The sequence below is a fragment of the Amblyomma mixtum genome, chromosome 5, assembly GCF_055824585.1.
Source record: "Amblyomma mixtum isolate Tamu chromosome 5, ASM5582458v1, whole genome shotgun sequence".
In the NCBI taxonomy this organism is placed as follows: domain Eukaryota; kingdom Metazoa; phylum Arthropoda; class Arachnida; order Ixodida; family Ixodidae; genus Amblyomma; species Amblyomma mixtum.
The window spans coordinates 197,416,122-197,441,619 of NC_143016.1; the positions used below are offsets into that span (position 1 = coordinate 197,416,122).

The window sequence follows — 25,498 nt, forward strand, 5'->3', positions numbered from 1 at the left end:
AGTAAGAGCCAGGTAAGGCGTAGTATCGAAGGCGTGTGAGAACTCAGCACGGATAGACATCTAGCGTGGTCTGTAGTCGGCACGACGATCATAATTAGAGCTAAGTCGAGGTGGCGAAGACCAATGGCTGCTGCAGTGGCGGGAAATGTGGCCGACACGCGAACAGGTCAAGCAGATTGGGCGGTCGTCCGGGGTGGCGACGCGAGTCTCTTCGGACAATTCTGGCCAAATCGGCAGGATGGGACGGCTGGTGCAGGTCTTCGCAGGAGGATGTCGCCGCCGTGTTCGGAAGGAGGTCGAAACGAGGAGCAATACGGCTGTTTTTTGCTAGCTCACACGGCCGGCATACCAGGAAAACGGAGTCGACGGTTGCGGGATCTTTGCGCAGGAGAAGATTAAAAGCGCCATCAGCCATCCCCTTTAGGATGTCGGTCCTTGTTGGTCTCTGATATGACGTTGTCTACTTTACGATGTCCTGGATGTAGGAGAGGTATGACTCTAGACGGCTGAGCTCGAGAAGCAAGGTCTTTTTTAGCGCCCACCTTGCGTCCAATTGCTCGCCAGATAGTTAATAATTATCGCAGCTTTTCTTTACAGGTGTCTCAAGAGGGGAAGGCTTCCTCATGCTTCTCAAACCAGACACGCGCCGTGCCCGCCAAGTGGAAGATGACGTTTGCAATCATGAGGGTCGCGTCCTAGCGGTTGCGCTTACTCACACGCTCAGACATGGCGAGACAGTCTTCGAGAGCGGCGTCAGTGAAAGTACTGTACTTTTCCTCGAATGCGAGAAATTCTTCTATCATATGTTTTGTGCAATTTGCTTTTCATGGAAATACGCAAAAGAGAAATTACAGGTGGCAGGGAAATTGTACCATGGCAGCAATGGATCTCGTCTTTGAGCAATGGCAGGTAATGTGTCTGGCACGCCGAGGTTTTTGCACATCTCTTCAAAATGCAGGGGGAGTGGCCTGGCAGCTTGCGGTTTGTTGTTAAACATTGTTCTTGGTTGGCACTTTGTGACTATGGGGTAACATTGGCGTTTTGGCAGCGAACGGAATTTAGAGTGTAAGAGAACGTGAGCATGTTTATTGTGTCTGTAAGTGAGAGGTCGATGGCTTCTACATGACTGTTTATTGGCGACGTCTTGTAAGCAGCGATGTAAGCACCCATTCTGGCGTGTACTTCTGCTTACTATCGCAGAGTAGCATGTAGGTGATCGCGACCGAAAAGTTTTCATTGGTTTGCGAATCGTGTACTATACTTAGTTTTATTGTTGTTACTTGCGGGTGATGTGGATGTCAACCCTGGCCCTCCTATAAACCCTGAAATGGAATTGCTGAGAGCTGCAGAAAAGACAGAAAACTTTGATAAATAAACTGGACGCTATTGAAACCAGGTTTTTCACACAAGAGGCTGCGATTAAAGAAGTAAATGACAACCTTAGCTTAGCTCAGCAACGGATTGAGGATATTAGCAAAGTAGTAACTCACCAGGCTAATACAATTAAACACCTTACTCAACAAGTGAAAGCCTTGCAAAGTAAGACAGTCAACCTTGAAGATCGAAGCCGTAGGAAAAACCTGATCTTCTACGGTATAGACGATAATAACCCCTCTGAGACGTGCGAGGAATCAGAGAACCTCATAAAATACCTTTGCAAGACTAAGCTACAGATCGAACCAAAATATATCAAAAGAGCACATCGTGTCGGCCTGTACAATGAAATGGGAAAACGACCACTTATTGCCAGATTTGCTTCGAAAAAAGAGCAGCATGACATCATGACAAATGCTAAGAAGTTCAAACATACTCAGTATAGCGTAGGCCAGGACTATTCACCGGAAACCCGCAAAGTGCGAAAGCAACTATGAGAATATGGTAAAGCAAAAGCGACTGACAAAAATAAGGTCGAGCTCAACCATTACAAGCTTATAATTAACGACAGGGCTTTTGTATGGCATGCAGAAAAAGAAGAGGTTGTGCCGATGAAAAGAACATGACGCCCTAACGAAAACCATTGATGTGTACGCCGGGGCCTCGTTGCGCTAATTGTTAACTGCCGCAGTGTAGTGAAATAGACAGACGAATTGGCTGCACTTATCGACTCCGCAGAGGCTGACATTATATTTGGGACAGAATCTTGACTGAAGCCAGATATAGCTGACAGTGAGGTATTACCGAAGGAATTTGCCGTTTATCGCAAAGATAGGCAAAGCCTGGGCGGAGTTGTTTTCTTGTTTCTTCGCACTGATCTGTCGTCATCAGCGTTAAATCTTGGCCACGCCGGCATCGAATCTGTTTGGTGCCGGGTAGCCATGCCACTGCGCTAACGGTTGGAGTAGTTTATCGCCCACCAAATTCTGACTTAACAGCATTACAATACTTGCGAGACATAATTTCCGAGGCTTCCGCTCAGACTTTGCTGCTCCGGAGAGACTTCGATCTTCCCGATTTGATTTGGCAAGATGACTCATGCGCAAGCGGAACTCGCGGTCGTATTAACTTGGAAATAAACAATATAGCTGATACGTTTGGGCAGCTACAACATGTAGATAGGCCAACTCGCGATAAACATACTTTAGATCTACTGGAGCAAAATGATGGTTTGAGCTAGTTGGTACATCTTTAAAATTTCACCAGCGCTGCGACTAGGAACAAGAACAGAGAAGGAAGACAAGGACAAGCGCTACTAACAACTGAAAGTTTATTTGAAAAAACACAGATTATATGCACACAACTGACAACCCAAAGCGCCTGCGCTTCCCGCAAAAAGCACACAAAAGAAAGTTAAGAATCTAGATACAAAATTTCACATTCATGTAAGTTTACAGATGGTGTGCTAACGCACGTGTCGCTGTTCTTGTGAATGTGATAGGCTTCACACAACTCCCTAGTCAGCTGATGTGGATGTCTGAATTTAATCTTTGCCCTGTTTAGCAGTGGAAAGCATGCTTTTTTATTAGACACACCGGGTTTGTTCAGATGACAATCTCTGTAATGAAGGGACAGATTTGATGAAGGAAAACCATTCAAAGAGGTTTTATGCTGACGTAAGCGTGTATTTATGCATTTCCCGGTTTGCCCAATGTAGTTCTTGCCGCATTTAAAAGGTATGTCATATACCACTCCCTCTGCACATGGCACAAAGGGTGATTCATGATCCACCTAGCATGCATTTTTTCTTTTGCCTCTTATTTGCTTCTGTTCCCGGGCTCTTTTGTCAACAATAGCACAAACCTTGCCTAGTTTATTAGGGACCGAAAAGAGCACTTTAACCCCATATCTAGTGCCAACCTGCTTAAGCCTATGGGATAACTGATGAATGTAGGGTATTACCGCATACTTCGTTCTATCATTACCGGAATTTTTCTGTGCTTCATGTCTACCAAACGACTTCATCTTCTTCAGGATCTTGTTGCTAGCAAGCGCTATCACATATTTGGGGAAGCCCGCTGACCTTAGCCTTTGAACCTGCTTATCGAAACTGCTGCCTAAAGTATGAATACATGATTTAGTAAGCGCAGATCCTAAACAAGACACTGCTATGCCGCATTTAATTATTTTCGAATGCCCAGACTGATAATTTAGCAAAGGCTTTTCCGACCGCTGTAGGAAGGACCAACAAACATGATTCACCTTTTTCTCCAATCTAATATCCAAGAATTGCAGCTGATTTTCTTCCGGTAATTCAAAAGTAAATTTCAGACCAAACCCGCAGTTTTCAAAAGTCATTAAAATGTCGTCCACCTGTGCCTTGAAGTCATGGAATTCAACAAAAAAGATAATCTTCTCATACCGGAAGATTTGTGTTACACGGTTGTCTAAGTTAACTTTAATGCTCCTATCCGCATAGGAAAGAAAGATATTACTAAGTACTGGAGCCAATATTGAGCCGATGCACACCCCTGTTTTTTGAACATATAGCCTGCCTTCCCATTCAACAAATGTGGATTTGAGATAAAATGACACTAGCTCCAAAAACGAGCCCACAGAAACACCACACTTTGAAATGAATGCTTCTTCATCATTATCGTCTACTATACATTTCTTAACGCACTGGAGGAGCCTATAGTGTGGCAATGAATAGAATAAATCCTGCACATCAATACTAAACATATCACACCCACCAGGATTATTTAATTTCAGATATTCTACAACCGCTACAGAATTAGATACAAGAAACGGGTCTTCTACAGTCAGTGAACACAAATTACTTCGCAAAAAACTTGAAACAGCATGTTGCCAAGTTCCCCGTTCAGTAACAATGCAACGGAAGGGGATGTCAATTTTATGAGTTTTGGCAGCAAAAAACATTTCTAAAAAGTTGCCTCTCGCTTTCTTAATGGATGCTTGCAGGCCAACTAAATCCATATCACCAACCAGCCTTGACGCCTCGCTTTTTTGCTTAACGGCACTGGTACGCACAGGCTTAAAGTTTTTGGCAACTGAATTCCTAGCTTTCTCGCGGAAACGTTTCTCTGGCAGCGTAACGAAATAACCTTCTTTATCCGAGACAACCACGCGAAGTTTTGCGGACGTCAAGAAATCGGTCAGGTGCGCAAAATCCCACCTTTTGACTGGCCCTCCACCACTCTTCTTGAGGGCCTCAACACATTCCACAACGCACCTAGGTTGCTCCTCTTTCCGTGCTTGGCGCGCGATAGTCCTTCCAAGAGCCAACTTTTCTTCTTTTCCCAAAGAAGGCTGGACACCGAATTTTGGACCCAACTTGAGAATCTTCTGAAACTTCTCTGGCACCGGCTGATCACCAAGGACCAAGAGCTTTCCTTCGGAGCACGGAGACGCTCTACTGGAGGGAAACCACGGGCGGGCGGAGTACCAAAGGAACTCGGTGTGTTTCTTCGCTTGTTCGCACCACGCATGGAAGTGCCGCACACGATTTTTGTCCTTCGCACACACCACCCAAAGGCAATCCTTGTAGTATCGATGTTGACGCCACCACTCTGAAGAAGCAATCCGGCAAATCCTGCGGTTGTGCCCTTTAGATGGAAGCAGGCCACCGCACATAACTTGGACCTCAACTGGGCAAAGAGCACGTCTGGCATGCCACGAGGCTACCCTTGCTTTGAAGGCACAAACTGCAGGCACAAAAGATTTGTGCGTGCGAAATATTGTGCTAACAGGCTGGTGTGATAGTGGCGTGTGCTTCTTGCGGGCTGAAGGAAAAGATATAATGACGGGTCAAGTCCCAACTTACGGTTGAGCAAGAGGGAAAGAAAATCTAAACGAGTACCTTGTCGACGACACTCAAGGCGGGGAATACGATGAAATTGCATTATTTCGGAGGGTGAATCAGATTGGGAAAATTTAGAGAACACAAACCTAACTGCCTTCCTTTGTATTTTTTCAATCTTCTTTATGTTGGATGCCGTATGCGGATCCCAGACTACACATGCGTATTCGAGTTTTGGCCTGATCAAAGATAGATAACTAAGAAGCTTTACATTGGGAGGGGAATTCCGAAGTTTATGTCTCAGGAAACATAGTTTTCTGAACGCAGATGAACAGATGTTGTTAATGTGGGCGTTCCATGACAGATCATGAATGATTGTCACACCCAAGTACTTCACCGAAGTGACTTCCTTAAGCGGGGATGAACCAAGAATATATGCATGTTTTATTGGATTTCTTTTACGAGTAATGCAGAGAGAAACAGTCTTCTCCGGATTTAAAGCCATTCCCCAACGACTGCACCAGTTCACTATATTAGTGAGGATATTATTCAGGTCTATTTGATGATGAACACTGGAGATTTCGCGAAATAACACACAGTCATCAGCATATAGTCTAATCTGAACACCGGGCAAAACTTCATTGACAATATCGTTAATGTACAGTAAAAACAGTAAAGGCCCCAGGACGCTACCTTGGGGCACACCAGATGTGACAGGAAGAGAGCCTTATTGTTGTTCACCAAGAACAACGTATTGTGTTCGGTTATTCAAATAATCACTTATCCAAGAAATAAGAATACGCGGCAGGCGAATGGAATGTAGTTTTAATATTAGGCTGCTGTGGGGGACTATGTCAAACGCTTTGCTAAAATATAGAAAGATTGCATCAATCTGACCATTAATATCTAATACTGAGGCAAAGGAATGAACTGCGGATACTAGCTGCGTCACGGTAGAGTAACCTTTCCGGAAACCGTGCTGGTGATTTGTTAGCACCGAATTACACTCTAAAAATTCGTTAATGCGGGTGGCGATAACATGCTCCATCATCTTGCAGCAAGACGAAAGTAATGATATAGGGCGGTAGTTTCTTAATACGAGCCGGTCACCTTGTTTAAAAATGGGCAGAATTCGGGCTGTCTTCCATTCACTTGGCACTTTCGCTGACAACAAAGAGGTGCGAAACAGAATAACAAGAAACTTGGCAACAGATTCGGCATATTTAGGGAGAAAAATGTTTAGAATATTGTCGGGGCCGGACGATGTTTTAGTTTTCAAATTTAGAAGCATTGAAAGTACACCTTCATAAGTGATAAAATTCGCTTCAGAGGGGTAGGCAGGTGCAGCATCAAGTGTGTATGGTTGTGACACCGTGAACACGCTGTGGAAGTATTCGTTGAAATGGTGAGCAATGGCCCTTTGATCATTTACCAACGTATCAGCAACTAATACTTCAGAAACCGGTTTCTTTGTGTCACTTATAAATCCCCAGAATTTGCTAGGGTCATTTTTTATGAAGTTTGGGAGAGATATTTTGAAGTAGTAATCTTTTGATCTGCGTACTGCGCCCGCGAGTGCCTCTTTAAGCTCCGAGATCAGATCAGGTTGCACGTGTTTTTTTTTTTCAGTCGTTTTATTTTGCGCTTAAGGTGAATAATTTAAGAGCGTACATTGTTGGGCTAGTCGGTCAATCATGGTGAATACAAGGGGGGTACTGCGCACAAAAAGACAAGGACAAGAAGATAACACAACAAGCGCAGACTCGCGACTAACTTTATTTGAAAACACGATACTCCTTTTATAGTTTCAAACTGTCACATCACACACATGTGGAAACCAAAAACCTTTCTTCATTCTGATACAGTTTGATAGACGGGTCACTTACGCAATCTTTATCCTTCTGTTTGATACAGAACGCCTCCGCCAACTCACGCGCCACCTGGTCACGGCTCCTCCTCAAAACTTTTGTATCTGTCAGCAAAGGCAGGCAAGGGTTATTGCGCGTAGCATCCGGGCATGCGCCACAATGCAGGGGTAAATTCGACCCTGTCCCTGATTTCATGGAAAGCTGGTGCTCTCTTAAGCGCTCATTCAGACATCGGCCTGTCTGGCCGATGTATACCCTGCCACAGGTGAGGGGAATCTGGTATACGACACCCGTCTGGCACCTGACAAAACGAGTGGCATGACGCTTCTCGCAGTCCGCTTTCCTCTTCCCTCCGGACATGACCTGAGGGCACAATGAGGCCAACTTGCATGGGGCGGTAAAAACTACCGGCACGCCGTAGCTTTTCGCCACGCTCTTCAAGTTGTGGGAAATTCTGTGAATATACGGTAGAACCGCTGGCCTCATTTCCTTAGAACGGCCACTATCCCGGCACGTCCTATCTTTCAGTTTGCGCAGAAGCTTCTCTGCCACTGCAACAATGATTGTGTGATGTGACAGTGTGTGATGTGACAGTTTGAAACTATAAAAGGAGTATCGTGTTTTCAAATAAAGTTAGTCGCGAGTCTGCGCTTGTTGTGTTATCTTCTTGTCCTTGTCTTTTTGTGCGCAGTAGCCCCCTTGTATTCACCAAGGTGAATAATGTTCCGATTCATCCAAGGCGTTTGCTTATGAACATTTTTGCGCTTTGTAGGCACAAAATTATCTAGACAATAATGGCAGATTTCCTTGAATTTGGTCCAAAGTGCGCATGCGTCCGTTCCATCAAAATCTATAAGGCACGTTTCCAAGTGGTGTATTATGAGGGCATCATCAGCGCGTGTGTAATCTTTGAATGTACCTACTTGTTGCTGTTTGCGTACGCTGCGCGCGTGAAAAGGTACAGCAATGCTCACAAGATGATGGTCAGAAAGCCCTTGCTCAACCGATACAGTACAGTCACTGAGAGCACGAGGTACAAAAGCCAAATCTAATATAGAATCACGACTGCGGGATTCACGAGTCGGTTGGCGTACAATCTGGACCAAGTCATGTGTGAACATAATATTATAGACAGAATTGACAGGTTTCTTAGAGCCGATACATTCAAGGCGGTCCCAGTCAACACCTCCCAGGCAACGCAAAATGTTGCTTAAACGTTATCTGAATGTTCAAGAATGTCGGTGCAAAACGTTGCCTTCATGTTGCTAATGTCACTATTTTTGATCACCAGATAACGTTACACTTCAACGTTTTTGCAACGTTTAGAGAACGTTGATGTGATGTTATGTTGACTTTGGATCAACAAGAAACGCCCAGAAAAACGTTGCTTCTACGTTGCCTTATTGTATTCTGTTACATTGCATGCACATTCCTCGGGGAGCAGCTGGATAAAAAGCTAAATGAGCAGTACTACCTGCGTGCAGTATGTGCGGTGTGGTCACAGCTGATAGAGGAATCATGCAAAAAGCGTGTCTGCTGCCTTTTGTCAACTGCTACACACATCTATATATGAATGCAAATCACCTGCCAAAAGATGGTAAGTAGTGATCGTGCACTTTTAAGGCGGACTTGCACTACTGACTTGTTACTTGAAAGATGCAGGCACAATAGTGCAAGAATTACAAATGATACACATGTTAAATCCACTGAAACATTTATTTGACACAATTATGCATCTTCGTCATCCAGCACGCGAATGAGGTCACTGAAATAAAAACATACAAATTACTAATATTCAGGTTTGTGCACTGAAAAAGTAATGAAGAAACAAAAACTTAGTTTGCAAGATAGAATTGTACTATGTATGAAGTGTGCCAATATTTTTTGGATTACAAATACGAAGGATAAAGCTTGAAGCAAAGACACCCACAAATGTTTTGCCCCTAAAATGTGCTACACCATAGATCGCAGTATAGTAGCATTTCACATTCTTACAGAGAAGTACAAATAACAAAACAAACATTCTTGGTTGCCTCTATGTCCCATGCATTTTAACTACCTCTACTGCCCCACACAATATGCCTCATGTTCGGCACTAGGCTCAACACTTAGATGTCAATTGGCTGAAATCAATAAAGAATGTGCCGTTTCTAGTACAATGCAGAAGTTCTAAAGAGTTGCACATAAGCCTATTCAATTAACCCAGCTTCCACACGCAAATCGGGAACATTGGCTCTGACTTGCCGTTTCTTGCAGCGTGCCGGTGCGTGGCGAAAGTGGTCGGCAATGTCATGCCTAAAATCCACTTCTTTCCCAGATGGGCAAGAGAGCCGAAGTGATGCTGCAAAGACACAGTATCACAGCATTACACAAGTAACACTAGAAATCGATACCTGCTACAGTTCAGAACTGCACTTCTACAACTTCTGTTACAAATTTCAAACATGTACACACTGAGATGCGTACCTTTTGGTCTGTTATATGCCTCAGCACATTTACTTTTGAATTATGTCCTAAAAGAAACTGTTCTGTGGATTTGCCTTCCAGAAAATTATAAATTCATGAAGCATGCTTTTCTTCATGACTCCTTCATGACAAACTATAAAGTGTTAGAATTATTGTGATATGATAAGGGCTTTCCACAATAAAACACAAAATTTGTACAAACCAATGATAATATTCATGAGTTTCAACTCCATGAATGGCCTCTTGCCCTTCCTGCCAGTCAGGCAATAGCCTTTGGCTAGCTCATCGGTAATGGCCCTTTTCATCAGCTGCCGCACTACGTCCTTCTGGCAAGAGCCTCCAATCAAAGCCAGATGGGAGATCTGAGAACATCAGAATATGTAATATTTCTATTTTGATCTAGTCAGATACAACTCAAATAAAGCAGCATTTCCCCTAAAAGGTCCCCCACCAGTCAATGGAGTCAACTGATTGTCATGACTCCGGGGTTAGTCCATTTAAGTCGCTGTTAGCCGCCTTTCATGTGCCACTCCCTGTAATGTCATTCACTGAGGTTAACCACGACGTCCTGAAAATCAGTCAACACCAATGGCTGGAGGGGGATCCTTTGAGGGGGAATGCCGCTTTTTTCTTGAGTTGTGTCCGACTATAGTAACTATAAATGACTCTGTACACTCAGAACAATTGGTTAGTTAATGAATGAAAACATGAATCCTCATTAGTTACTTGACCCGCAAGTATGTAACTGCCTTGAGCATATTTTTCACAGTAGAAAGAAGGCAGGAAGATGGGATTCATGACAACACATAAGAACAAACAAGGGTTGAGAAGGAGCCTTAGTCCACTAGTCAACATTTTAACAAATGCTCATATTCATCTGGGCGAGTGCGATCATCACTTGGAGCGGTTAAATAGAGCCTTCACTTCCTTCAGGAGGAATTACAGGCGAGGGAATGGAGTTCAGGGAACGGCTAGGTGATTAATGTAAATTAGAAAAAGGTATTGCACAGACATTGGAAAAAAAGGTCAGCTTGACCTGAACAAAAGTAACATAACGAGGCTCCCCCACCAATGATGACCACACTTGCCCAGATGGAGAAGTTCTCTTGTTGAAATGTTGGCTAACGAACTAAGGCTCCCCCTCAACCCTCGTTTGTTTTGTATTGTACATATTTTGTCACAGGCAGTTTAATCAAATAGCCCATAGCGTCTTCTGCACCTCCCCCTTCCTCCCTTCAAAATGGGGCCATTGCAGCTGGGATTAGGTCTCAGCTTCCAAATGCCACAGCAGTTAAGCCACCCTGCCTCATATATCATATATTAAGCCTTCATGTCCAGAAGACCAACTTCAAGTGTTCGCATAAGGCATCATTTTCACAAACGACACCAAATGAAATAATCACCTGTATTTGAAATGAAGAAAAAAAAACAAATAGCACTTTAGGTTTTTAAGCTCATACAAAGTAAAGAAGCACTTGCCAAGGTCTTTCTATTTTCTGTATCATCCAGGAGGCACTCCAGACTCTCAACGTCTTCAAAAGTTGAAAGAGGCAAGAGCTGGAGGACTTCCAAGCTTGCTGAGGGCACTGGTCGTGCATTTCCTTGGGCGTTTTCAAGACGTTTCACACTTTCTGTCAGATTATCAATTTTTTCTTCCACCTTTGCCAGCATTTTTAAGGCATTTTTCAGAAGCCCTGAGACAGAAATGCAAAAAAATAAAAAATGCACTGAAATAACGACACAGCAAAAATGAACTGCTGCCTAGAATTCCCTAATTGACCAAATTTTAGTTGTACTAACCTAGGAAAGCACCGCAACACAGAAGTAACCATGTCCACTAGCAATTTTAGTTACTCTTTCAAAATACGTTGCGTATTAGATGCTGATTGCAACTAAGTAGAGGCACAAGTGTTCACCTTGTATCGCACTTTCCTCTTGACCAGGCGCTGCCGACACTGCTATATTTCTAGGAGCAGGGCAGGCAGCAAAAGGCATCTGCTGCACAGGTTTCTGACCAGCTGCAGGAGCATGATCACTGCTGTCAATGCTGTCATCGCTAGAGATGAAAGATGTCACTTTCCTCTGCCTCTTGTTCTTTGGCACTTCACTGCCACTGTCATCCTCAGACTCTACAAGGTTAAAAATGGCTAAAGTCATTAGTCATTTCAATAAATAAGTGAACTGGTGGACGCTCACCTGCGTAGAGGAGCTTCTCAGTGGGCCTCCTAACCCTCTTTTTCGCATGCTCATCATCCGTTGTGAGATCAGAGACTTCTTCAGCCTTCTTTTCTCTTTTTTTGGCTTCCCAGTAGGTCGCTACATGCAAGGATTTGAGTATTTAAAAACCAACCACATTGAATGGGGTAGCTAAAAAGCAATTCAGTAAACAACACAGAGGTTCGTAAAAGCAGCTCTGACATGCGATTAATAACAATAATGCGATTACAATACAAATGTAACGCTAATCACTGAATCAAGATTTCGGAATGTTTTGCCATTTCATCTGAAAAGTTTATAACACTGAAATTACAAACCCAAGCAGTGCTCTGCAGCTCAGCATGCATACCCCAATCTGAGGCATTTGAGGTGCACAATAAATAAATAAATAGAATAATACACTAACGAAAGAAGACATACCAGCTTCGCCCAAAACGCGGCATTTATGGGCTGTCCATGCCTCTCCTGGCTTCTCGCAACTTTTTATTGCACTTCGGCATCGGGACGGATTCCTGTAGGGCGGCCAAAATGCTTTACCATTTTTCACCCAAGCTTTGGGCACTGCAGCCACTCCGTCACCGCTGGCAAACTCCACAATGAAAAACATCCTGCGAGAACAAAACGTGATTAGCTAGTATGCCAGCATGCCCACAGGCCTAACTGCCAAAATAAAGACATTTCAAACTGGCAAGGATAGAAAAATAAAATTGAGCAACGCTTCATAGCTGTTACAACTTGCTGGGGGCTAACTGGTAAGAATTTTTGCGGGCGCTAAATTGCATTAGACGGCCGCGCAGACTAATGAAGCAACATAAGCTAAGTGCATGCCGATTTAAGGTTTTAGCATCATGTCGCGATTCTCAAATAATGGGTGAGAAGAATGTTGAACATCGTAACAATCCATCTCCACCATGTGTTATGCGTGGGCAGTGCAGCAACGTTATGCTCACACTGCAATAAGAATTTTTGTCGGAAAAAACACGCAGAAACGCGGATGCCATTCAACCGCAGCGGGAAAGAAAAGAAGTGCTTAAATGTATGGCCACCCTTGAACGACAGCATGCTGACTTAACTATGCCTACGAACTAAAAACAGTGCCTTCAAATCAGTAGCACAAGTATAATATGCACTCACCTGTAAACTATTGCAGCGCCCCGAAAAGTCAAAGAAGACGTTCAGACCCTCAAGCTGCAATGCAATCGATGCAACTGCGAATTGAGCGCGCGCACATGGTCACTTTGGATTGGATTGTCTCTTGTTGTCCTCTGTGCTCATGACAGCATTTTTTTTTTGTCCTGTACGTGTAAAGCATTTCAATTGTAAAAAAAAATCTGTTTTTTTGTGTTTAGTATTCAGTACTTTTATTTTTAGAGATATTTCTGTCATGTAAATATGTTTTTTGAGTTTACTGAGAAAACTATTTTGTCATTTTTTGGCTTAGGTGGTTTCTAGCTTAGGTAAAACGCAGCCAAGCCAAGCCAAGCTACACGGGCATGCAGTTATGGCGGCGACTATCAGCTGCGCTGCAATTTTGTGCTGACGAGTGCATATCTATAGTCGGTGTGTGATATAGGTGTTTTGAAAGTGCATTTGTATCTTCTCATCGTTTCTTTTCTGGTACTCCTCATGCACAAGCCTACCTTGAGCAAATGCTCGCGTTGCTTGTACGCGAGCCAACTTCAGTGCATCATAACTAGCATTGTGTGGATGTGGATGTGAATTTACACCGACTGTTCCCGGAATATGGAGAGGATTAAGCGACGCCTCGTTGACGTTGGAACTAGACAAAAATTTAGGCGCAGAGCAAGCCAAGTAGCAGCACTCTGTCAATCTGATGAAGCTGCGATGCAGCCAGAACCGTCCACAAGCCGTAATGCACCGGAGGCAGACGAAGAACCTCGTGAGACTGAGTGTGTGTCTCACGAATATGGGTCCGACGACAACACTATCAACGATGGGGAATTTGTGTCTGCACTGCCCTTAATTGAACCACGAGCAAGTGGCGAAGTTTCTGAACCTCCAGAATTTTCGGCAAACGAGAGCAGCGAGAGTGAAGCGGATTTAACGCCGACAGTACGCGACCAGCTTCGTACGTGGGCTGTGAGTGGTAACATTTGTGCCTTACAAGTTACTAAGCTTCTAAAGATCTTACAACCATACCACCAAGACCTGCCTTCTGACGCCAGAGCACTGTTGCGTACTCCTCGTTCCAGCACAGTAACCATCATGGGCAACGGTAGTTACTGCTTTTTCGGGGTGACTGATAACATCCTTGAACAATTGGAAAGTGGCTCCATACCCTTGAACACTTCAGTGATCTCACTGTCGATAAACGTCGATGGTGTTCCCATATTTCGGAGCTCGTCGAAGCAGTTTTGGCCCGTTCTTGTGCGAGTTGAGGAGAGCTCAAGGCATGAGCCTTTCCTTGCAGCTCTATACATGGGCGACTCTAAGCCCGAGAATGTTGAAATGTACATGCGAGACGTGCTGAAGGAGCTTGCTTCACTTCTTGAAGTTGGATTGCAGCATGGTGAGGCTATTTATGCAGTGGTTGTGCGTGCATTTGTTTGCGACATGCCTGCGCGGGCTTTTCTTAAGTGCACTAAAGGACATGCAGCATACTTTGCTTGCGAAAAATGCACGCAAAAGGGCGTGTACTCTGAAGAGCACAGGAAAGTGATATTTCCTGATGCATTTGCCCCTTTGCGTACAGATGAAGATTTCAGAAATATGGTACAACCCAACCACCATAATTCTGCTTCACCATTACTTCAGCTGGGTATTGGACTGGTCAGCAAATTCCCGCTAGACTACATGCACCTCGTATGCCTTGGTGCCATGAAAAGACTTCTGGTTCACTACTGGACATCCACAGTCCCATCAGCATCAAAGCTGCCTGTGGGTACACGTCAGAAAATTTCAGAAAAGCTGGTGCAGCTGGCAGTTAACACTCCATACGAGATTCAACGCCACCCGAGGTCACTACGAGCCCTAGAGTTTTGGAAAGCATCGGAGTTCAGGAACTTCCTCGTGTACTTCGGCCCTGTAGTGCTCAAACACCATCTGGCTCACCAGTTCTATGTTCACTTCTTGAAACTGAGTTGTGCCATTACCATACTGGCATCACCCAAGCTCTGCATGGCTTACTGTAACAAAGCTGAGGAGTTGCTTCTTAACTTTGTTACAGAAGCGGGCAGCCTGTATGGTAATGGCATATATACTCTCAGCACACACAGCCTCATGCATTTGGCAGAGGATGTGCGACGATTTGGCTGTCTGGCATCGTTTTCCGCCTTCCCATATGAAAGTTTTCTTGGGAAGCTGAAGAAACTAGTAAGAGGCCGTGCCCTTCCAACCCAGCAAATTTTCATGAGGGCAACTGAACTGAAGCTGCTGAACAAGCAGTCATGTCATCCTGGCAGCAGTGACATTAAGCTTGCTAAAATGCACGATAGTGGACCTGTCCCACCAAATTTCCAAGGGCAGCAATTCAGTAAGGTGACAGTTCAAAACAAAGTGCTTTCTACAAAGGCTGGAGATAACTGCGTGAAGATGAAAGATGGAAATATTGTCCGAATAAGGAATGTGTTAGTAGCTGATAGAGAGGTCTCCATCTGTGGACAGTATTACACCAATATTAGTGGCTTTCACAATGCAGTGCTCCACCTCACTGATATCGGTGTTTACAAAGCCAAGGAGCTTTCTCAGAGTCTCAGTATGTGGGATGTAAGAGATTTCTCTGAAAAATGTGTGTGTCTACCATGGAGCAAGAACACAGATGTTATTTTCCCTTTGCTCCCATTGTGAAGACCCTTGGCTCGCAATCTCCCATCAGACATTTTTTGCTATCTGATGCATAGAGTCCGTGTCACCCTTGTGTAGAGCACTTCAGCAGCACACTTTCCTACACTAAACTGACACCTTGTCGCAGCCTGTAGCTTTCAAAGGCAACACTTGCGAGGACGTTGAGCCACACAGACCTGCAAGCAAAATTAGCACGAGCACGTTGTCCGGAAACTTATCTGCATTCTAGTTTGTTTTTATCAGGTGGTGAACATTGCTCAAGCACTCTACACAAGGACGACGCAGACTACATATATGCGTGAAAGCTGATTTGACAATCTCATAGGCTGTTAGTGCGAGAGCAGCAATATTGTAATTGAATAGATGTGCAGTATCCTAAGTGTAAGAGAGTTGGACTTATATGACATCATACTCGGCCTTGATTTCCTTAGTGAGCACGCAGCCCTTATTGACTGTGCTACAAGTGTTGTTGAGTTGGACCTACCGTACCTCTCAGAACCACCTGCCCCAGTTGTGCACCGTCTCTGTACTGCCGAGTTCACCCGCTTACCACCTGAAGCCGCTACTTACGTATTGTTTAAATCTGTTCCACCTCTTCCTAACGGCCAGTATATCATCACCCCTGTCCTTGATTTGCCCGTCACAAAGAATGTTGCCCTTGCCCATACGGTTGTCGCAGTCTCGGCAAACAGCGCGTGGTTAGCTGTTCTCAACTTCAGTACGCACGTCCAGACGCTTCCTCAAGGCATGTGCCTCGCCACGCTGTCCTCTACCGATGAATACGTGATCTCTGCAGTCACAAACTGTGTATCGTCCTCTCCGGACGATCATGTCACAGTTCTTTCGAGACCTGACCACTTTGCCAATATGATCGCTTCAGATCTCTCTGCCGACCAAGCCGAGGCGCTTACCCATCTTCTGGCATCTTTTCAGGACATATTTGACTTCAATGACCGCCCTTTAGCTCGTACGACTATTGTGAAGCATCGTATCAACACTGGTGACGCCGCTCCTCTGCATCGCCGGCCTTATAGGGTGTCCAGTTCCGAACGCCAAGTGATACAACAGAAAGTCGAAAAGATGCTCGCTAAGGACATAATCGAACCGTCGTCCAGTCCTTGGGCCTCTCCAGTCGTCCTTGTTAAAAAGAAAGACGGCAGTTGGCGTTTCTGCGTCGACTACCGCCACCTGAACCGCATCACAAGAAGAGACGTCTGCCCACTCCCTAGGATCGATGACGCTCTCGACTGTCTCCACGGATCTCAATACTTTTCTTCCATTGACCTTCGTTCCGGTTATTGGAAAATCGCCGTTGACGAGCAAGACTGCGAAAAGACAGCTTTCGTCACACCCGACGGTTTATACCAGTTCAAAGTGATGCCGTTCGGACTTTGTAATGCACCAGCTACTTTCGAACGGATGATGGACTCACTCCTTCGCAGATTTATGTGGACTACGTGTCTGTGCTACCTTGACGATGTTGTTGTCTTCTCGCCCACATTTGCCTTGCACCTTGAACGTCTCAGGAGTATCCTGACTGTCTTTCGTACGGCTGGGCTCCAGCTCAACTCGTCCAAATGCCAATTCGGCCGCCGGCAACTCACCATTCTGGGACATCTCGTCGATGCCTCCGGTGTACGTCCTGATCCAGCTAAAATTGCAGTGGTGCAACAGTTCCCTCGCCCAAATTCTCAGAAAGACGTGCGCAGTTTTCTTGGGCTGTGCTCCTACTTTCGCCGTTTTATTCAAGATTTTGCCCTTATCGCTCGTCCACTCACTGACCTCCTGAAGACGGACACAGACTTTACCTGGGGCTCTGATCAACAAAATGCATTTTCCACGCTTGTCCGCCTGCTGACATCATCCCCGATTCTGGCACATTTTGATCCCGCGGCCCCTACTGAACTCCGCACGGATGCCTGTGGCTACGGGATCGGAGCCGTGCTGGCTCAACGCTCCCGGGGCCCACACCACGTGGTTGCGTATGCTAGCCGCCTGCTTTCACCTGCCGAGCGAAATTACTCCATTACGGAACGTGAGTGCCTCGCTCTAGTTTGGGCTGTAGCTAAATTCCGGCCATACTTGTTCGGGCGTGTTTTTTCTGTTGTCACGGACCACCACGCCCTATGCTGGCTGTCCACACTGAAAGACCCTTCTGGGCGTCTTGGCCGCTGGGCGCTACGCCTTCAGAAATATTCGTACACTGTCGTGTACAAGTCTGGACGTCTCCATCAAGACGCTGATTGCCTGTCTCGGTACCCTGTCGAGCCACCTGCTCTCAGTGATACTGACGATATCCCTTCCCTGTTTGGCATTTCTGATCTACACAACATCGCCGAGGAGCAGCGCAAAGACCCATATTTGCAAACCATCATTGAGGGCCTCAGCTCTGGAAGCTTGAAGCGCTCCCTGCAGCTCTTCGTTACTAAAAATGACATTCTTTATCGCCGCAACTTCCGTCCTGACGGGCCCTCACTCCTTTTAGTCATTCCCCAGCAGCTGCGGTCTTCTATAATTGCAGAACTCCATGACCTGCCTGCAGCTGGCCACGGTGTGGCACGAACTTACGACCGCATACGGCGCCGTTTCTTTTGGCCTGGATTATACCGTACAGTCCGGCATTACGTCACCAATTGCGACCTTTGTCAGCGCAGAAAGAAGCCTTCGGCACCACCTCCTGGTCTTCTGCATCCTATAGACGTGCCTGTGGAGGCATTCCACCGTGTAGGGCTCGATCTCCTCGGACCATTCCCGACCTCGGATTCCGGAAATAGGTGGATCGCAGTAGCCACAGACTATGCCACTCGGTATGCGATCACCCGTGCGCTGCCTACAAGCTGCGTGACCGATGTCGCTGACTTTCTTTTGCACAGTCTTATTCTACAACATGGTGCCCCTCGTCAATTACTCACAGACCGCGGACGCTATTTCCTGTCCAGAGTTGTCGACGACATCCTGCGTTCGTGTTCTACCAAGCATAAGATTGCCACAGCATACCACCCACAGACAAACGGGCTAACCGAGCGTTTGAATCCAACATTAACAGACATGTTGTCTATGTACGTCTCCCCCGACCACAAAGACTGGGATCTCGCCTTGCCCTATGTGACGTTCGCTTACAACACCTCCAGGCATGACACAACTGGTTACTCTCAAAATGAAGAGAGACTTTTTCGAGTGGTTATTTCAGATCAGAATTCCTGGTTTTTTCTTAGGTATGTGCGAATAGTGCTTTCTCAGAACTGAATCTAATATGAATGATTTAGTCAAAAAATGAATCAAATATTTTCATGATTATTCGTTATTTGTGTGAGTATGAAAAACAGCTGTAACTGTTGTTAGACACATTATAACTCAGTCTGTATATTAACATTGCGACCTTCATGTAATACCCATAAGAAAAATACATTTTACTTCTGATGACGACAGCATATAAACTGATTCAAATCCCAGTTGATGAGAGCGGCGAAAGTTTGAGCTGTGGCCTCCGAGATAAGGCATTCCGCAGGATTTTCGAATGCTCACTGAACACTTAAAGGCCGTATCTTAGCATTATGAATGTCACCACATGAACAGAAAGCGTTGTAGTATTGAACCCTCCTTTCTGTCTGATTGCGGCAGCATGCTGTGTGGTGTCGGAGTTATCGAATACAATAATACTTGAGTTAATATGTGAACATTTTGAATATTCGCACACACCTACTTTTTCGATGAAATGTATGATGCCACTGAGTGCTCAGATGTAACTTGGAGTTTATCTTTGAGATTTTGTTAGCACTGAAAAGTACAGCCATTGGTTATGTGCCCTGTGAACTGACTTACGTGTTCGAAAATAATTACTACCGAAATGGCCTTCATGTTATAATAAAAGTGTGTCATATGTATCACTGAACGTGTTTGTGTGTTGTCAATTCATAGAAAATTTGAGGAGCCCTAGTGGCTTTGTCAGTATTATGTACATGTTACAAAATATGAATGTCATCTGAACATTGGTCACACTGAACGTTGGTGAGATGTGTATGCCTAATGTTGGTGCTCTGATGTCTAGAAACGTTACTCTGACGTAAATTTGAAACATATACCTAACGTTAGTGCTCTGATGTCTGGAAACGTTACACTAACGTAATTTTGAAACGTCATAGTAACATACCAGAGGCAACGTTGCAGCAATGTGAGATTTTGTCACATAACGTTGCATGGAAGTTGGTACTTACAGGCAACGTTGAAGCAACATTATGCGTTACTTGGGCTGGAAGATTCAGATCGCCGATCAGCAGTATTTTATTCTTAGTGTATTTTGACATATAGATTTGTAATTTGACTAGGTAATCATCGTTGACGTCGGGGGGCCTAAAAGCGCATAAAAAATGAAACCGTGACCCCAGCATGACAACTTCAGACACAGGCATTCAAGATCGGGGACGTCTTCGATTAAGGCGGATTCAATTTGGTTTTTGACAATAACAGCTACACCGCCTCCCCTTGAGGGCCGGTCCTTTCTGAATACCTTGTATGAGGGCGGAAAAACGGCGGCATCACCTATATCATTATGTAGCCAAGTTTCTGTTATGACGCATATGTGGGGATCGTATTCGAGCAGTAAAATTTCAAATTCGTCCACCTTATTTACAAGGCTTCGGGCATTAACATTGATTATTCTCAGCTGTTTCCCGGGCTTTGAAAGGTCCCTACTGTCGTGAATGCGCTTTTTTTGTGCAACCAAATAGGTAGGAGAGCGGGCCAGTATGCCATTTGAGTTCAGTGGGGACCGGTTTTCGACTGCGCCCGAAGGCGAGTCCTGGGGCCAAGCGGTTCTTCTTCGCCGTTTTTTTGTAATGGTACCTTCTCGTTTTTATCATCGTCCCAGATGTATGCCTGACCATTTATGAATAGCCATTTATGAATTTATGACCATTTATGAACCATTTATGAATTTATGATTATGATGAATTATGATGAATTTATCACTAGGCTAATTGCGTAATTAAGCAATTAACTAAACTCAGTCCCACTTTCCCACTTACTTGGAGCATCACTATATGATCCCTTTAATTCGTTGCATGGTTAGTAGTCAAAGTACAATTGGCCCTGTTTGAAGTTCGCGCACTGTGACGTCTCGACCGTTTCGACCAATTGAGAAGCGTGACATTTCTGTCGACAACTTCTGCTTACAACGATGAGGCATTAAAGGCTTCCGCCTTAATAAGAGGAGACTGGCAGTGCGACGGCGAGCAGAAAGATTGGACAGACCTGATTGCAATTTTAGAGATGACATGCTAACATCGTATGAATACGGGGAATTAATGAATCTGGTCGCTCTGTTCTGCACAGCTTCGAGGGCGTTTCTTAAATATGCTTGGTGAGGGTTCCAGGTATACCCGATGTTAATTCCAGTTTAGTTCTGATGAGTGAATTCGTATGCTTGTAGTCTTACATGTTGAGGGGCATGCCGCAGGTGACGTTTCAAGAAGCCAAGTGTTTTATTAGCTGATGATGTCAGGTTCTCGAACTTTAACTAAAATTTATGGCTTCATTTGATTCAATTTATTTACTTTTACAAAAAACAAATCCTTAGAATGCAAACACCACTGCCATTAATAAAAGAGGAAAAAGTTTCTTCAGCACACAGTTCAGGAGCTTTGACTTGCTGTCTCTAGATGGCGCCACAGTATGTTGCAATTCCCGGGCGCTACGCTAGCCACTCCAAACTAAAACTGTCATTGCCAGGACGGGTGTCAGTGCGCGTAAGGTGCGCGCATAGCGTACGCACAGCTTTTGCGGACGCACATCTAAAACTGCCTAATATTTCCATGTCCATTACTTGTTTTACCATTTGCGGATCAAGGTATTCATAATCTGTAGCAGGGGTGGCAGAATGTTTGGTGGGCGAGACGAGACTGACAAGTTTGAGGGGATAGGGTGGCTGCAACTGGCAAAGGACAGGGTTAATTGGAGAGACATGGGAGAGGCCTTTGCCCTGTAGTGGGTGTACTGAGGCTGATGATGATGATGAATTACTTCGTTCCGCCTTCTTGCAAGAACAAGGCACTTTATTTCTAGTAGGTTATTGCATCAAGGGCTCGTTTTTAAATCGCCTTACGCTACGTTCGGGCGGCGCTTGGTGTGATGGGGGCCTCCTAATTCTTGCCTTGTGCAGACCTTACGGCGTTGCTAGAACGATGGTCGGGGTTTACAACTGAAGCCTGACTGGGTCGTCTGGAGTGCACTCGTCGTGTGGATATCCCGCCTTCTTGGAGACAGCCGGACCACCAACCGACGACGAGAACAGAAATGATACTTAACTCTTGTATCAGTCGTTAGATGGCCAACGCTTAGAATGGAGATATTGAATTGTTGTTCTTTGAAGACATTCCAGCAGTCGTATATTGGTCTATTGCGTTTATCCTCCCAAAGCAACTGAGGCTATGAGGGACGCCGAAGTGAAGATGATGATGAAGAAAAAGTACTTCTATCTGGGAATGCTACTAATAAATGGCCCCCCATATATTCATACAGCTATATATAGTCGCCTACTGCCAGGTCTCCAGCCTGCTTCTTCCCCACCTTTGCACTGAAGTCGCCCATCAGTACAGTACATCAATTAGTACTTCGCTCATTGTCGATTGCTTATTTCCTCACTAAGCCCCATGACATCCCATTTAATGCCCGCTAGTTCTTCGAACAGCACTGTAAAGCATTCCCAGGTTGATATTCCAAGGGCGGCCTGTCCGGAACTTGATATTCTTAGCACCCTCCGCTGCGTCACATGTCTGACCGGCGCCTTGGTCAGTTGCTTCGCAATCGCAGGGGACTGGGGGTCAAGGGTTAATTGGCTTGTTCATACAGGAGGTTGTGGCCAAGTACTACACCAGAGAGGGCAAATCATGTTCTGCCGAGGGAGTGCGTTGTCCATTCTGGTCAAAGAGAGCAAGCCGCCCCGCAATCCTGATTATGCCATTGCATCGACACGCGGAGCTTTTCTTTTTTTTTTAACCCGGTGTAAAAATTTCGCATCACCGGGATTCGAGCCCCGTTCCTCTTGGATGCGAGGCGGATGCTCTATCTATACGCCAACGCTGCCTCCTTTTCACGCAGTTATTGTAAAGATCATAAAAACTTTTTAAGCCTTAATCTTCGATGCTGATTTTGTTGTTTCCTTCACAGAGGTTACGCCCACCAATATGATCGAGGGAGTTATACTAGCACACGTGTCTTGCAGTAGCAACTGTAGAACTCTTAGCCGTTAAAATAGTTTATGGGCTTCTGCGATATAACAAGAAGTCCAGCAGATGTCGCAAGCATCGCTATTTCATTTGTGGGCTGCGCTTCCATCAGTAAAGCAAAGAAGCAAGCCGGCGGGGATGCGATGCTCATCGCGTCTACAATGCTGGCATTACACTGAGAACACAGTGTGTCAAGGAAGAAAAGATTCACCAAAAGTTACGCAAAACACAACAATCAAATGCAGTATAACGCATAGTATAACGCATAGTGCACGCATAGTTTACAGTAGGTTGGGACATTAGCCGCGTACCAGCCTTTTCGAAGAGCGCCATCCCTTACAAAAATTACTTTTGAGTTTCAGTTACCTTGTTGAGCTCTTCCTGAATCAAGCAGAAACCAACATGAACCCAATGTATGTTCAGCCTACACAACATCTGCTAAACGTAATTTTGGTTGCTTGTACTCAACATAGTCTATATTGGAGAATTTAAGTTTATTTTCAGTGTAAAAAGGTTTTTCAGATCATACCAATAGTAAATTTAGGCCCATAGGCCTTTTGTAATTTTTTCGATAGGGCAAGTATTCCGCTCCATTACATATTTAGATAGATTAGGAGAACGATCTTATATAAATAACCAGTTACGCGAAAATTGCAGATGTTGAGTAAGTTATAAGCACTGTGGAACATGACAGTGTTTTGTGCTAACACTTGATCTCATCTAACTGCTCATCATGAGCGGGTTTAACCAATATAGAGATTACCTTGTTTATTGCATATGTAGTTCTCGGTTTTCTAAATTCTGTGGAAGCCCACATATTAATAATTTGCTTGCTAACTGCTGTTCAGATATTGTAACGGCAAGCCTTGATTACTTGAAGTTTAGTAAAGCTAGGACTGCCCGAATAGGAGGAGGACAAGAGGCAAAAAAACAATTACAACACACATGCACAGCCGTTCACTATACAGTCTTCGTTTCCTTGCCTCTCCTCCACGTTCTACTCGCCCAGTCTTACCTTTCCTCAAAATGAATCAACTAGCTCACAAGAACGTTCCACCTTAGCTTTAATTCAGTTTTCGTCTTTTCCTTCGGAGGCTCTGTGAGCAGCAAATTACGAGCCGTTGGCTGATGACGATGATGATTATCATGATGCGGAAAAGGTTGGTTGGTTTATTGGGGTTTAACGTCCCAAAGCAACTCAGGCTATGAGGGACGCTGTAGTGAAGGGCTCCGGAAATTTCGACCACCTGGGGTTTTTTAACGTGCACTTACATCGCACAGTACACGGGCCTCTAGAATTTCGCCTTCATCGAAATTCAGCCGCCGCGGCCGGGATCGAACCGTCGTCTTTCGGGTCAGCAGCCGAGCGCCATAGCCACTGAGCCACCGCGGCGGGTGATGCGGAAAAGAGTGTCTTCTATCGTCGCCAGGGAAATCAGGCAGAGCACGCATGCTCTGGTTCCACAATTTCTCTTAGCATCTTCTGGAACATCTGCTTACACAATAGCAAGTAAACGAAGCCAGCAGGCTGTTGACTGTGGTCATGGTGATTTCAAAAAATTTTTTGTTGATTGTATTCAACACATTATATGTTTACTAATTTCTGCTAAATTTTTGTTGGATCATGTCTCATGACAGTTGTCATGTCTAAGCCTAACGAAATGAAATCAGTTCGACATGCGTCGTGTAAACATAACCTTATGTTAAGAACTCATGCAGCCCCTGCTAAGACTCCCCTAAACTGCTCAAATTCAATTTCTTGCATATAAAAAAGTGCTAGTGGTGCAATATGTTTTTTCAGGCATACCTACTTCGGACGAACCGTACAGGCGCTCATAACAAAGGGTGCTTAATTAAAGGGTGGCCACACTTAAGCTGAGTTTCAGCTCGGCCTTAATAATTCACGAACACTAAGCCATGCAGAAGAGCGGACGCGACACGTTAGTGATTCAGTGATTCACCAAGTCACGTGCACTCAAGGAGTCCCAACTGTCTGTGGCCCCCAGGGCGCTGTGTTTTCGTATTTCTTTTTTTCCACACCTGAGGGCAGTATTTTTTTTGTGCCCAAAATCGGGTGCATTTAGTGTGCTGCAGAAAAATTTCAAGAAATCAAGGTCTTGCCGGTAATGTTTTGCAGCAAACATCAATTCACTCAAAGCGGTCATTTTGGTTCGGGAAATAAGATGTTGCAATTTCTTCTCATTATATCATTAACACTACCAAAATGACAGTACGCATCAATTGAAAACATGTTTACCAGATAGGATACTTTCGCTCATCAAAATTATGCCCTCACGTGACTTACTACTTTCCCGTAGGCGCTTTATCAGACTCCTTTTGTCTGAAATAGGCGAAACTATTTTTTGAACATCACAGCATATCGCTATATTGAGCTAAGCAAGACCACTTTCGCGCTTCACACACTGATACAGTGGTACTCGCGTACTAGCCTCTCGCTTCAAAAACGTGCTTATCGACCTTTAAGTCACGTAAATCATAACAAGGTTAAAATAGAGGTAAGATTATGAGTTATGGGGGAGCATCCCGAACCAGCACACACTTTTCTTCAACGACGAAGTTTCTGAGGAAGCTGCACCGCTTTCCTTTGTATCCGTATGGCTGTACTTGGGTGGATGCCAGTGAGTAATTTGCTCCCTTATCACAAATTTACTCCACCTTGGAGATTCACCTAAAACATTTGAGCTATCCGCGGTAAGTATACAACA

The 25,498-nt window shown here is 44.8% G+C and overlaps 2 protein-coding genes across 6 annotated transcripts in view; both read right to left on the reverse strand.

The window, feature by feature from the left end:
- LOC149345374 (alkaline phosphatase-like) overlaps positions 1-25,498 on the reverse strand; it is a 244,372-nt gene that overhangs the window by 185,770 nt on the left and 33,104 nt on the right. The gene's annotated exons all lie outside the window — the stretch shown is intronic.
- Positions 8,898-12,988, reverse strand: LOC149345377 (uncharacterized). Its single transcript, XM_089542750.1, has 6 exons — positions 12,880-12,988; positions 12,166-12,353; positions 11,725-11,844; positions 11,445-11,657; positions 11,008-11,222; positions 8,898-9,890 (listed from the first exon to the last, which is right to left on the reverse strand). Exons 2-6 carry the CDS (start codon positions 12,350-12,352, stop codon positions 9,678-9,680), a joined length of 948 nt encoding a protein of 315 aa, XP_089398876.1. The 5' UTR covers position 12,353; positions 12,880-12,988; the 3' UTR covers positions 8,898-9,677.